The sequence below is a fragment of the Gregarina niphandrodes genome (genome assembly GCF_000223845.1).
Source record: "Gregarina niphandrodes unplaced genomic scaffold scaffold00011, whole genome shotgun sequence".
NCBI lineage: Eukaryota > Apicomplexa > Conoidasida > Eugregarinorida > Gregarinidae > Gregarina > Gregarina niphandrodes.
Window position 1 is genome coordinate 136,349 of NW_011645781.1, and position 13,366 is coordinate 149,714.

Sequence of the window (13,366 nt, forward strand, 5' to 3'; positions counted from 1 at the left end):
TTCACGGGGACTCCTGGGGGCGTCTCATCAGTTGAGATAAACGATTTGATCAAGGCGGCTGTGGAGGGGCTCCAGCCGATCGTAATCCGCTTCACTTAACCGCAACTGGCAAGTTGCTTGCCAAGGAGTGGTGGGGTACAATACCCCTTTGAGATCTAATTTTTAATTGCATGGGAAATTATCTGACCCAGCCTATTTGCAGCAAGCACAGCCAGGCCGGTGCCACTGAGCGATTCTCTTATGCTGCGTCGAGCATGCAGGGATGGAGGCTGACAATGGAAGACGCACATCTCCTGTACAACTGTGTCGATCAGACGGCGAACAATGAAAGGTAGGTGACTGTGATTATCGGTTATGCACAAGTGGATATGCACAAGTGGATATGCACATGTGGTGATTACGGCGGTATTGTAGAGTGTATATTTTTGGTATTTATGACGGGCATGGAGGAGCGGAAGTTTCCAAGTTTGCCGCACACACGATCGTTGAAGAGTTGAGGAAATGTCCGCAATATCAAGAGGGAGAGTACGAGATAGCGCTGAAAGTAGCCTATTGCAATCTAGATCGCATTTTGAAGTCGACTGATTGGCTAGAAGACTTGGCTGCAAAAATCAAATCCAGTGACTTCTCGCACAAATATTGTTTCTATGACCGTGGCGACCATAAACCTAGTACTGTCTCCTTTGTCCATGACTCGAGTCCCTGTGAAGACTGTCGCTGCCCTATGCCTGTTAGCTGTCATAAAGGCGCCAAAAACAGTCCGGAAGCCACCAGTCCGACAACCGTGGCGGCTCAACAGACTACGCCATCTTTACTGGAGAGTTTGTACAAACTTGTGTCGAAACGATTTACCTGGAAGACCGAAGATTCTAAACTTCAAATGAAAAACAAAGCTGTCCTATCCGGATGCACGGCGCTAACTGCTTTGATCGTAGTAGGTCACCCCCTTGCGATCGTTCACACCCTTGCGATCGTTCACACCCTTGCGATCGTTCACCCCTTGCGATCGTTCACCCCTTGCGATCGTTCACCCCTTGCGATCGTTCACCCCTTGCCCGCCCTTACACTGAATCTTACAGGGGGAGGATATATATGTCGCCAATGCTGGTGATAGTCGGGCTGTATTGTGCCGGGCGGGGAAGGCGGACCCTTTGAGCTTTGATCACAAACCCACTAACACCGAAGAGCGCGAAAGGATTTATCAGGCAGGTGGTTATGTTGAGTTCGGACGCATCAATGGGAACTTGAACTTGTCTAGGGCTATCGGTGATCTCGTATATAAACAAGATACGTTGAAGCCTCCGGAACGCCAGATTGTCTCTGCATTCCCTGATATCATCAAAAAAAAATTGACTCCAACAGATGAATTTATTGTACGTTACCCGTCCTGTCCCACACGCCATAATGCTCCTGTCACACATGTAGCATCGCACATGGTACGGTTTATATCGCACACGATATCGCACACGATTGATCTTTTTAGATTATGGGATGTGATGGCATTTGGGAGTATAATAGCTGTCAGGATGTCGTGGATTATGTACGATCAAGAATGATGGTGAATGATAGTATGCCGCTGATTCTGGAGGAATTATTTGATTCGATTATTTCCCCTAACCCTTCTATCTATGAGTATGGTTGCGATAACATGACAGGCATTATTATAAATCTGAGACCGTTCCTAAATTGTTCGTGCAAGTGTCATGAGCCACAAAGACTTTACCACACAATTTGCACCACTGACGACTACGAGGAGGATGGAATTGAACTGGAAGAAGTGTTTAATAACAATTTCTTTCCAGATGGTTCGGACCAGTTGGATTCGAAGAGCGGTGAGGATGGCGACCAGAACGCGGTGGCAGCGCTGGAGTCGGTGGCAGCGCTGGAGTCGGTGGCAGCGCTGGAGTCGGTGGCAGCGCTGGAGTCGTCAATGTCCGAGGGACGACCAATGGTCACTAAGGCTCAGTCTCTCGCGATGGGGAAATTGGGTGACGAACTGATCTCCCGGGCTTCCACTAGTTCTCCCCTCAAAGGGGATGCTACGGGTGATGTGACGGACAGCATCGTGGAAACCTCGTTCGAAGAGTCAACTGCCAGATCTTTCGACGAACCCAGTGACCGAGACATGGCCTCAGGTCCGGTCGTCGACACCGTCGCTTCGGACAACCTCTCTGATGGGGAAGAACTGTTCCCCCGTCCGACTGCTGCACTGACTCGTCCACACGTAGCCTCCGCCCTCACGGAGTCAGACGACGATGCCACAGTGTGGGACGTCACAGAAGGAGGCGACACGGCCAGGTTGTAATCATGTGAACAGTTTCATCAAGTTACTCACCGTTCGCGCCGGACGATTCACATAAGACGGGTACTTTCCGTTCTCCGATGCCCTGAAATAACGAGCTCTTTTCAACCCAAACAGTGTCCAGTTCCAAACCCCCCACCCAAACAACCACCACCTCACATGGAATACCTTAGTCAGCCATACCTTTGAGCGACATACTCCGTAAAGTGGTTACAATTCCATAACAATAAGTCGTACTGATCGTGGGCAAACGATATTTCGTCCATCTCTCTCATAAACTTGTAGATCTCGAAGTATGGGAGTTTGGACATTCCCAGATCGATCTCCTCATACACAGGTACTGTGAGCATGGATGCCTATCAGGATGAACAGGATGAATGGCGGCAACACGTGGTGTGAATACATGTAGATGGGTCGGACGTTAATGTGGATAGCTTACGACGAGTGGGTCTAATCTCATCATCTCAACCACCCCGCCTCCATCGAAGAAATGAAACTCTGCCCGCTTATCAACGCATATGGCAGTATGGTAAATCATGGGACGCATGCGGTATACTATCAATGAAAGGCGGGGCTTGTGATCAGGGTGATTCTCGGCCATCTGTTTCAAGAAACTCAACTTTGGTGCTGAAGGATCTCGGGCTCTTCTAGTTCTAGCAAACTCCCGAGCAATCATAGTCGGCTGCCTAAAGGTAAGGGCTTCTTCCCTTGGAACGGCTTCCCTTGGAGGGGAGTTTCTTTGAAAGGTATTCCTTTGAAGCATATCCATTTGATCAGTTTGGTCACGTCGCTGCCTAAAGGCTCGAGTCCCGTTGAGGCTGAATGCTTGCTGGCGATACCCCCCTGGACTGGCGTATGCGGGGTCTTGCATTAGTATGTGCCGTCGGTAGTTGTTGCCTTGCATGCCCTATTGTGAGGGGTGTTTGTGTGTGAACATGTCGCAAGTTCTTTCGGAGAAGCAGTCCTCTATGAACATGGAATCATCGGACAAGGCTTTGGCTTCTGGTGAGTTGAAAAAGAGTGCGTCCGGTGAGAGGTCAGGGAAGTTGCAAACGGAAAAGAGTGGAGAAGACATGGAGCGTAGTGGCACCCTGGAGCGAGGCATGTCCCGTGAATTGTCCGAAGGGTTGTCAAATATCGCTAAGCAGCTTTCTGAGGGTGATTTGTATAAGACTTTGGCTTTCGATGAGGCTCTGAAGAACCAACAAAAGGCTTTGAATGCCCGTATCCAGCAGCTGGAAGCTTTTGGTGAGTTACTGGGCACGGAAATTGAGGCTGCCGACAAGGGCGCAAGTTTGGGGGAGTCGGACTTTGTTATTGAGACACCGCATAGTGCAGACATCGCCGCACTCAGGGAGGAGATTTCGGACCTGCATCAAAGCCTACTGGAAGAAATTCAGGTCCAGAACGATGCGCTCGATATCATTGTGTCCAAACGCACGGAAGGACGCATTGTCCTACTATTCGAACAACTCTTCGAAGAGTCAGACAGAGTCCAACAGAAGCTAGAAGACGCCCAAAAGAAATGTCAGGAATATGCTACTCCCGATGAAAAGACCGCAAAGAAGAAACTCAAGCTTAAGAAGAAACTGGACGAGATAAAGAAGAACACCAACCTCCTCTTTGGTTGTGTCGATGTCCATCCCGAAAAGCTGTATGATTATAACCACCCAGATTCCAAGAACAATCACCACTCTGGAGCTAGGAAAGGGAAAGGGTCAAAAGCCGGAAAGTCTAAAGCCGGAAAGAGCAAGGCAAAGAAATAAGCACGCTTCCAGTTTGAAACAACAGAAACAACCAGCCACATTAATCTCCACGAACGTGTGTAGTAAGTACTCTCTGCACACGTGTGTACACTCTCTACACACGTGTGTACCACACACACGTGTGTAGCAGTGTACATTACACTGTGCTGTTCAAGAGGGTACAAATGTTCCTCCGTGCTGGCCAACCTGTTTCAAACAGGTACTAGACCATGTCCGGACCTGTAGGAACCTCGTCTACCTTTCCGGTGGGGACTATGTTGTCCTGCGCGGGGTTTGTGTCCTCAGCAGATGGTTCAAGGTTGGCAAGCCGGATGAGTTTCTGTAGTCCTTCGCGATCTTGAGAGGAAAGAGTGCAGGAGTAGAATTCCATGTTGTCTTTCGCCTGTTCGAAGTGCGGCGCTGCCTCGATCCAGACGTCTCCGGCGTGTCGGATGACGTTAATTCGGTCGACGTCGGAGCCTCGGAACTGAAGTGGGGGATTGATGACTTTACTGTCATCTCCGCGCAGATTCCGAGCGACAGAGTGTAGCATCCAACGCGCAGTCGCATGGCCCGCACGCATGTAGACGCTACCCTCTTCACCAGCCCCGAGTTCCGTGTCCAGCTGTGTCCCCAGATCGGTGCCCACCAACAACTCCAAGTCGCGACGGCGCCGAGACTTGTCGACATAATGTAAACACTCGACGAATGCATGGAAGCCGATGCCGTGCAGCCGCTGTGCTAAACACCGGGCCGCTAGCGAAAGCCGCAGGCGGTCGCCTCGGTCTTCAGCTTCCTTCTCCAGTCGTCGGCCCACGGCAAGAATGGCTTTGGAATAGATGTAACTCAGGATGCAAAGCACGGCCACTCCTGCAGGTGCGCGCTGGTTCAGTTGACTCGGCAAGTTGTGGAACCGACACGGCTCGTCCGCCGACCACATCGCGTCCACCGTCTGCAGCAGACCGAGACGTGAGAGGTCCAGCAGGTGGTCGTAAGATTGATGTGCGATACAGATAATCGCCTGCACGTAAACCGGTAACTTTGACAACGTCGTCAGCTTCGATGTCAGAGCCTTGATGAAGTTCATGGTCTCGTCATCCACACACCACTCATCATAGTCACTCAACTTTCTAAACGATTCCTCCGTCAAATCGCCCACAACCTCCTGTGATGACTCGAAACTTCCGTTCAAACGTGCGTCCAAACTGGGATCCAAAGTAGGCGTCTTTTGGTCGTTCTCTTCCTTGAGATCGGATACGGTTATCTTGGAGGCGAGAGACTGCAGGAACGGAATAATAGTTGCTATGAGACTACTAGCGTCGTCGTTGGAGAGCATGCCTCCAAAGTTGTTCCCAAGGGCCGGGTTGCCGTCTAGGACGTGAGAGATGCACTCGCCCAGTAATGGGTCCACAAGAAGGTCGCAGTCCAGTGTGGACTGACGGAAGGTATCGTAATCCATGAAGGGCGCACGGGCACATCTCCGAAACATTCGGATATACGTCTGACAAAAGAGGATGGTCAGTACGTTGGTGACATCTCCGAAGTAGAGCGCAAGGTCCACGACGGCGTCGGCCAGCTCCATCTTGACGGAGAAGGACAGTTCCGAGTCTGGAGCATAGAGCAGTTTCCGGAGTAGTTGGAACTCGTGGTCGCTGAGGACCTGCCAGATAATCTTGCACTTGGGAATGTGGGTGGATTGCTTCATGACTTCGTCCGGCGACTTGACTTCGAGCTCCGCCTGGTTGATGAGGTACCGATCACCGTCATCCGCCACGTCGTCGTGGCCTGCAATCTCGCCGAGAACCGCCACATTGTCCGTGATGGTAGGAGAGGGCAGAACATTTTCGCAGGTCTTCTCCCAGCTGTCCATGACCAAATCGTCGTCCAGCTCGTGGGCAGTGGGGCCAAACACTTCGTTCCCGATCCAGGCGTCCTTGTTGATGGGGCTAACTACGAGGCTGCCTTCCACTATTATTGCAGGAACTAGCGTGCTTGCATTAAACTTCTTGCGCTGCGCACCGTCGTTATCCCCTGCTACTTGGGTCGGATCGACACCGTTCTGGCCAGAGGAAGACCACCAAGAGGGAAAGAGCGAAGGAAGATGAACGGATGTCGGAGCCTGGTACAAGGAGGGGGGAAATGAGGTCACCGTGTCGCCGGCATAAGAAGCCATGTCCGAGGATGCCCAGATGTGCACGAGCCTGCTTAATTTCCGCCGGTAATGTAAGTACATAGCAGGAGGCAGGGTCTTGGAGACATGGCTCCAAAAGTCCTCGACCAATTTCCAAAACAACAGTTCCATCACAAACTCCTTTCTGATACCCTCGAGGTATCTAAGACGCGCATTTGAGTACAAACTGTCGATCTTATGTACTGTCTCCCTCTTGACCTCCTCTAGCTGTTTGGCAATGCTCTTGAAGTTCCGTATAGACTGGGTCAGACCGAACTGCAAATGGTCCATTTTCTTGCCGATGTTCGCTCTCATAGCGCGCAGGGTCTGGTCGACGTCACTGTCACCCGAGAGACAGTGTTTGTATGCTTCAAAGGTGGACACCAGGGGATGCTCTCTAGGATTGGCCACCAAGGCATGGTTCCCCAACAAAAGACAGTAGCTGCAAAGTGTTTGGAAACACCCTTCGCAAACAGCGTCAATCACTGCCGATGGGTGCTCACTACAATTGCCAAACATGTGCGGGCTTTCGGTGACAGAGCAACGAACGTGACGCGCCACCACGGTGGACCGCGAGTGATGCGCCACATCACAGCTGCTGCAAAAATGCGACTTGTCTGCCGAACAATACACCGTCGCAGACGAAACGCTGCACGCATCACAGACTGGCATCGATGTTTCCACGCGAACAGGCCGAAAGTCAACTGTGCAGAGGTACACAGGAATCGCCTGTACCTCTGGCAACTTCAGACGGACCCAGCACTGGTTCGTCAGAGCGGTTGAGACGGCCTTATTTTTCGACTGCAAGTGCGTCTTCTCATCATAGAAAAAGGGACGATCCACTGCTTTAACTTGCTCAAACATCTGGCTCACATCTGGGTCGATCTGCTGTACATCCGTCTGGTAAACCACGGAGTCTAGGTGGTCTGGAAGGCTCGCCATTTTATTCGATGTGTAGGTCATCGACCGACCCATCACGATCTTGAAGATGACTGCACGATGAACCATCGTGTCCATGCTCGTGGCAGATATGGGAATTGGTGCAAAATTCAACGGCAACAGAAAGTCACAGTCATGCATACCAAAATGTAGACACTCCACTTTCAGCTCCCGCTCTTGCAGTTTACCGCTACTGTCACGAGCGAACGCCGGTAAAGGCTCCATTCGTCCCAAATCCACCACCACGTGCGTGAAGTCCCGCCCGAAGTCCTACCACAGATTGGTCGTACTTTGAAATCGTTTACTTTTATGGCGCGGCGTTCCCACTCTTTTATACGATCTGTTGTGCTTATACTTATCATCTCGGCTATATAAAGGTCAGCTGAAAAGTACTTCAGCTTCATGAAATATTCCCACGCCTCGCGCTCGCTGCCTATCACATCTTCTACATATTCCGCCAGCTCAAAAGTGGTTGGCATATGCAGCACACACGTGTGGCGACCTCGGCGAGCTATTCCACTCCGAACATATAAACTCCAAATATCGCGACTCCAAAACAAACATTCCCATTCGCTCCGCTCGTCAGCTTATACAAGTGTGCCCGTTCTTCCGCCACCGATTGAAAATGCATCGTCGCCTTCGGTGACCTAGTCTTCGTGGTCATCGGTACCGTGACGTATTCATAAAGGTTTGTTTTGTGGCTCTTCACTGGCAGCCCAGTACTTATCCGAGCAGACACACCTGTAGTACTCGATTCTGCTAACGGCGTTGTCGGAACGGCGAGAAGCTCTGTAAAAGCGGTCTCAGCCGATTGGTCCACTTCGCTTGTCATCGCGATTTCAGGAAATGGTGTACTGACCAGCGGCTCTTCGTCGTCCACGTCCAAGATAACTTCACCTCGCGATAAATCTCCACTGGCCGAACGATCTGTGGCATTGGGACCTCCTACGGCTGTAGTTGCCCAAAGGATCCACAGAAGGCCGCGCATATATATATTCGCGCACACGTGTGCCGCGCGCAGAATCAGCTACGATCATCAACATCCTTGAGCCCGGCAAATGATAACGCGGTAGACGGCATCGGGAAGGGAATAGCTACAACATACACATGAATTTGGTCCCTGCTTACCTGAAATCATGCCTCGCTTATCTCGAGGTTTCCATTTATTCATATACGGGCGTACGGGCGGGTCGCAGATTGCTGGAAAAGAAAACATTATGTTTGGCGAATCATTCTTACGCTTGAATTGCATGCCGTCAGTGCAGAGCAGCCTCAGAGCCTCTCTGGCATCGTAACGACAATGATGCAGGATTTTGAGGGCATATTCCGGAGACGAAGGCCATTGTATCCAGGCCGGCCACATGGTTAGTGCTTGATGGCAGTACAAATTGACTAAACATAAAGCATGAGAAAGACGTAGCATGAGAAGTACGTAGCGTGCGGGGTGAAGGTAATGGAGTGGGCTTTACGTTCGTCGTCCGCTAGGGGAATAGTACAATTGAGTCTGGCGGGGTCATTATCGCCCTCGGTGAGTTGTAGTATTTCTGCTTGCTTTTTCTGCAGTTCTGATACGGAGTAGACGAGTCTGCAGGTGTTCTTGGCTGAGCATCTGGTTACGGGTATGAAGCTTCGGCTGTCGCGTGGCAGGTACGCATATACGGAGTGGTGGTCGAGGGCGGCGTAATTGCAGCCGAAGTCGAGGGCTTCCGAGAGGAACTTATGGATGCCGGGAACCTGGAAATTTGCGCCGATATTCATTCTAGCAGTCTCCAGCTGCTCAGGCTCATCGGGAGTGGGAACTATGGTCTTAGCTCTTCCGCGTCGAGAACGTTCGGCTGGTTTGGGTTTCCTTACTTCCGTCTCCGACAAGACTTCATCGGACGGGATATTACGGTCTTTGCCTTTCATGATGCTGGCTTTGCGCGCTCCGGTTTCGTCCTTCACGTCTGGTTCTGCCATGTCCTCGTCTTCCGTCGCTGCTTCTTGTTCTTCCTTTTGCAACTTCTCCACTTCAGCCTTGGTCTCGACCTGGAAGGTTGGACCTAGACGTTGGATCGCCCTGCGAATCCCGGTCATAGCCAAGAGAATGTGCGGTGGGAAAATCTCAACGTCATCCGGACCGAGGCTCGACATAAACTCTTGTACGTCGTCACACCAGCGGCCCAGGACGCCGCCGCGGTGACTTTCCGAGTGGTAACCCTCCGTAACCTCGTCGGGAAAGCCCGTAAACGACTTCATAAACTGCGGCACCCCGCGTTTCCAGTAGCGCTGCACCGGTACAGACAGACAATATGGGCAATACCATTCGCTATCCGTTAGCAGAAAATCGGCAACATCCGTCCTGGACTCCCTTCCGCGACCGTTTTCTCGACCGCCATCTCGGCCGTCGGTGTCTTTGAGTCCCTGTTTTCTGAGAGGCGCCTGAAGAAACGACCCTCGCTCGAGCGGCTCCAGACAGTCGACATGGAAGGAGAACTGGCAACAGTCACAGCACAGGAGGTCTCCACCGCCACGGCAGTCGGCACAGCTGCTCATATTCTGGGTTGGCAGCGCAATCTCCGAGCCGTGCTTCAAAGTCTTTATCAAGGCCCGTACCGTGGATTCAAACGTCATCAAAGGTGATTCCAGGTGCCCCGTATGCAAGCCAAAGTCCATCTCCATGCCTTTCGGGGGTCGGAGGATAGGAGCGGGTGTGACTACGGCGGCGGCCCGTACAGTTCCCCGGCCGCCAGCGCGTTCAGTTGCGGGTTTCCGGGTGGGTCTGCGCTCCGTCTTTACATCGGTCTTTGCCTCTGCGGTCTTCCCTCCATCTTGTTTCCCTCCATCTTGTTTCGCCCCATCTTGTTTCCCCCCTTCTTGTTTCCCTCCGTCTTGTTTCCCCCCGTCTTGTTTCCCCCCGTCTTGTTTACCTGCGTCTAGCTTGTCATCCGACTTCACGTCAGAGTCAGAGTGCTTGACGGATTCCTGACTAGAGTCGCCTTCAGTAGCAGCAGCAGCGGCGGCAGCTTGTTGTCGAAGAAGCTCGTCCTGTTCGAGTTTGGCTTTTTTGTCAGTTATCTTGACGTGGTCGGTCTCGTCCGGACTCTTTCGTTTCTTCGCAGCAGTTTGGGGTTTCTTGGCGGCGCTGCGTCTGGAAGGTCGCCCGGCATCGTCCATTGGAGTGCGTGTGTGTGCGCCGTGTCTCGAAGTAGGCTGATTAATATTTCGCCTTTTTTTTCTCGACACGAACAAACATGTCCCCCACTGCCCCACTTACTAACGAGCGCGATGTGATTGTGTACAAGGCCAAGTTGGCGGAGCAGGCGGAGCGTTACGACGAAATGGCTGAGTCCATGAAAGAGTTGGTCCGCACGGCTGCCAAGGATACGCCTTTGACTGTGGAAGAGCGCAACTTGTTGTCGGTGGCTTTCAAGAATGCCGTTGGTGCTCGCCGTGCCTCACTGCGCATCATTAACTCGCTCGAGAACAAACAACGCCAGAGAGCGCAATTGGAGTACGTGGAGATCACCAAGGCCTATCAACAGAAGGTCACGGAGGAACTCTCCACCATCTGTGAGGATATCATCCAACTGCTCCAGGAACACCTACTCCAGTCCGTCGAGGAGGATGTGGAGGCACAGGTCTTCTACTGGAAGATGAAGGGCGACTACTACCGCTACCTCTGCGAATTCGCTGGTGAAGCTAATAAAGCCAAGGCCACCGAAGCCGCAAAGGAAGCTTACGAACGCGCCACAGACATAGCCGCAAAGGAACTCAACGCCACCCACCCTGTCCGCCTTGGACTCGCCCTGAACTACTCCGTCTTCCACTACGAGATCCTCTCACACCCAGAAATTGCCTGCCAAATTGCCAAGTCCGCCTTCGACGACGCCATCTCACAACTTGAGTCCGTCGACGAGGAATCCTACCGCGACTCTACCCTCATCATGCAACTGCTCAGAGATAACCTCACCCTCTGGACCACCGACGCCGAAACGGCGGCAGCCGCCGTCGCCCCCGCCGCCCCCGTCGCCGTTGAACCCGAAGCTGAGAAGTAAATGCAGCGGCCACCTAACCGGACTCGCCCACCTCGACGCCTTACATGCAAGACCATGTAGTGGACCACCATGTAGTGGACCACCATGTAGTGGACCACCATGTAGTGGACGACCGTGTAGTGGACGACCGTGTAGTGGACGAATAGAATAAAGCACCAAGCTTTTTCCTTTATAGCATTAAACTATTTCTCCGGTTCAAGAACTATTTTCTCGCAACTGATCCCTTTCACCCCTGTAATCAACCACCCCCTAACACCTAACCATGCTCAACCATCCCTTAACACCCACTCTTGCCAGCCACACTCCGACCGTCACCCGAATTGGGCGCCTTCCCAGCCATCTATGGGCCTCAGCCATCTATGGGCAGCCGGAGTTGGTGGGCCTTCTTTTTCCCACGTGTATTCCTCCCAACCTGTCCAACAGGCCATCCAAAATAGAAAACAAGGCACCTATATTCACTCCCACATCCGATTCCATTCGGCGACACTTCTTCCCGCCGGTTGCAACACTCAATCTCAAACACGTGCTCTGACAGAGAAGACGTGTGACCGACGGTCGTGTGCAGAACAGAGTGTGCTGATCGGAGTGTAGTTGGGTGTGAAGACATACGTGGTTGGGGCCGTGGTCAAGCATGAGCAGTTGGGGCCGGGAGGCATCCGGTATCAGTTTTCTGTATCGGTTTATCCGTGCCGTCACGTCTGACTTAAACTTCTCTTCAGTGAACCGTTTTTCGATTGCGTCAAGACGTTCCAAACCTGCTCCTCTCGACTGAGGTTCGTGGCAGATGTGGCGGCTTGCTTGCACATGGCGGACAGCAACCTGCGGGTAGATATGCTGTTTCGTCCGTTCCTGGGAAGCATCATAAGCGTGACCACGATTTGCGGACAAACATATTTTCTGAGAGGAGCTCCCAACCTCTTCTTGACTCCCAACCTCTTCTTGACCCTCAACCTCTTGACCCTCAAACTTTTGGCTCTCAACCGCGTCGGCAAATGGCCCCTGCCGTTTGCATTCTGTCCCTGTTCGACGGTCCCTGTTCGCTTCTTGCCGCGTAGGGACGGTCTTAATGCTTTGCTTTTGGCGGGCGGCCCTTATATTGTCCGGTGTCCTGTTCTCCCAAATGCGCAACGGGCTCCCCATCGTTGACTGAAGTTCTGTGTGTTTTTTGACGGCGCTTTGTTGGTCCCAAGCTGTAGTGGTAGTTGTGCCGGATAAAAACTTATTTACTTTCTTCGCATCTCGGTGCCGGACTCCAGGGCCGCCTTGCCGCCGGTGGGGCGGGCAATCACGGAGGAGCACCCCTTGCACACCACCACGGACGAGGCGTGCGAGAACACAGTCTGAATGCTATAGCAGCCAGGACACTTCACATCGTTAAAATATGAGTTAGGAGACTACAATAACAGAGCGGATATCTGGAGGACGGGCGGGCATCTGATGACGGCGACGACGTCTGATGACGGCGACGACGTCTGATGACGGCGACGGCGGGCGGGCATCTAAATGACGATGGCGACGACGGAGTGGACACTCCGGACCACGCTTAGATAACACCTGGACACTCTGGACGAGTGCGGTAGAGGTGTGTTCTTACGGGGATGAGTCTCTTCATTTTATGCTTGCGAAGCTCGGCTTCTTCAGTAGGTCTAGCAAGGTCGACGACAGCCATGGCACAAGAAGCTTGGTCCAATTATATTTGTGGCCTTTAAAAAAACCGTGTTATGTCTCAAAAAAGTTCTGGAACCTAAGCCGTCACCGCCACGACATCATCTTCCGCTTCGTCACTGGACTCCGCGACGACAGCCGCACTCACACTCGACTCAGGCCTGATTATCGCGGTTGTCTCACTCGCCTCCTCCGTCGTGGTTGTTACTGAAGTCGCAGCGCTCAACTCCGTTACTTCAGCATCTGTGCTTTCCGCAGCCGTGCTTTCAGTAGCTGTGCTCTCGGTAGCGGTGCTTTCAGCAACTGCTGTGGTAGTCACCGTAGGAAAGGGCACTGGCGAAGACGTCGCTGGCATCGGCGTTGTTGAAGGAGGGAACAACGTAACTACTTGAGCCATCGTTGGCTCGACTTCATTGATGTCAGCCTCAGTGGATTCATCTTCCATTGGCTGCGATGTAGGCATCGGTGCCGGTACGGGAAGCGGTTGAAGAGTAGGCATCGGGGCCGG

General features: G+C 52.4%; 8 protein-coding genes across 8 annotated transcripts; 3 read left to right on the forward strand and 5 right to left on the reverse strand.

Annotated features, from left to right (window-relative positions):
* Positions 1–170: 170 nt before the first annotated feature.
* GNI_067800 (protein phosphatase 2C) lies at positions 171–2,305 on the forward strand (the record flags this gene model as incomplete). Its single annotated transcript, XM_011131899.1, has 4 exons — positions 171–331; positions 415–934; positions 1,080–1,373; positions 1,484–2,305. The coding sequence occupies 4 exons, from the start codon at positions 171–173 to the stop codon at positions 2,303–2,305; spliced, it is 1,797 nt and encodes a 598-aa protein (XP_011130201.1).
* Positions 2,306–2,475: 170 nt separating this feature from the next.
* Positions 2,476–3,071, reverse strand: GNI_067810 (putative PPPDE peptidase domain protein; the record flags this gene model as incomplete). The annotated part of the gene is made up of 2 exons (XM_011131900.1): positions 2,476–2,658; positions 2,742–3,071. The coding sequence occupies 2 exons, from the start codon at positions 3,069–3,071 to the stop codon at positions 2,476–2,478; spliced, it is 513 nt and encodes a 170-aa protein (XP_011130202.1).
* Positions 3,072–3,237: 166 nt separating this feature from the next.
* GNI_067820 (hypothetical protein) lies at positions 3,238–4,068 on the forward strand (the record flags this gene model as incomplete). The annotated part of the gene is made up of 1 exon (XM_011131901.1): positions 3,238–4,068. One exon carries the CDS (start codon positions 3,238–3,240, stop codon positions 4,066–4,068), a length of 831 nt encoding a protein of 276 aa, XP_011130203.1.
* Positions 4,069–4,270: 202 nt separating this feature from the next.
* Positions 4,271–7,635, reverse strand: GNI_067830 (putative zinc finger protein; the record flags this gene model as incomplete). The annotated part of the gene is made up of 2 exons (XM_011131902.1): positions 4,271–7,426; positions 7,462–7,635. 2 exons carry the CDS (start codon positions 7,633–7,635, stop codon positions 4,271–4,273), a joined length of 3,330 nt encoding a protein of 1,109 aa, XP_011130204.1.
* A 544-nt stretch (positions 7,636–8,179) lies between these two features.
* Positions 8,180–10,312, reverse strand: GNI_067840 (hypothetical protein; the record flags this gene model as incomplete). The annotated part of the gene is made up of 4 exons (XM_011131903.1): positions 8,180–8,250; positions 8,285–8,356; positions 8,396–8,548; positions 8,626–10,312. 4 exons carry the CDS (start codon positions 10,310–10,312, stop codon positions 8,180–8,182), a joined length of 1,983 nt encoding a protein of 660 aa, XP_011130205.1.
* A 77-nt stretch (positions 10,313–10,389) lies between these two features.
* GNI_067850 (14-3-3 protein epsilon) lies at positions 10,390–11,193 on the forward strand (the record flags this gene model as incomplete). Its single annotated transcript, XM_011131904.1, has 1 exon — positions 10,390–11,193. The coding sequence occupies one exon, from the start codon at positions 10,390–10,392 to the stop codon at positions 11,191–11,193; it is 804 nt and encodes a 267-aa protein (XP_011130206.1).
* A 1,223-nt stretch (positions 11,194–12,416) lies between these two features.
* Positions 12,417–12,862, reverse strand: GNI_067860 (40S ribosomal protein S27; the record flags this gene model as incomplete). The annotated part of the gene is made up of 2 exons (XM_011131905.1): positions 12,417–12,587; positions 12,788–12,862. The coding sequence occupies 2 exons, from the start codon at positions 12,860–12,862 to the stop codon at positions 12,417–12,419; spliced, it is 246 nt and encodes an 81-aa protein (XP_011130207.1).
* A 75-nt stretch (positions 12,863–12,937) lies between these two features.
* Positions 12,938–13,303, reverse strand: GNI_067870 (hypothetical protein; the record flags this gene model as incomplete). Its single annotated transcript, XM_011131906.1, has 1 exon — positions 12,938–13,303. One exon carries the CDS (start codon positions 13,301–13,303, stop codon positions 12,938–12,940), a length of 366 nt encoding a protein of 121 aa, XP_011130208.1.
* Positions 13,304–13,366: the final 63 nt, after the last annotated feature.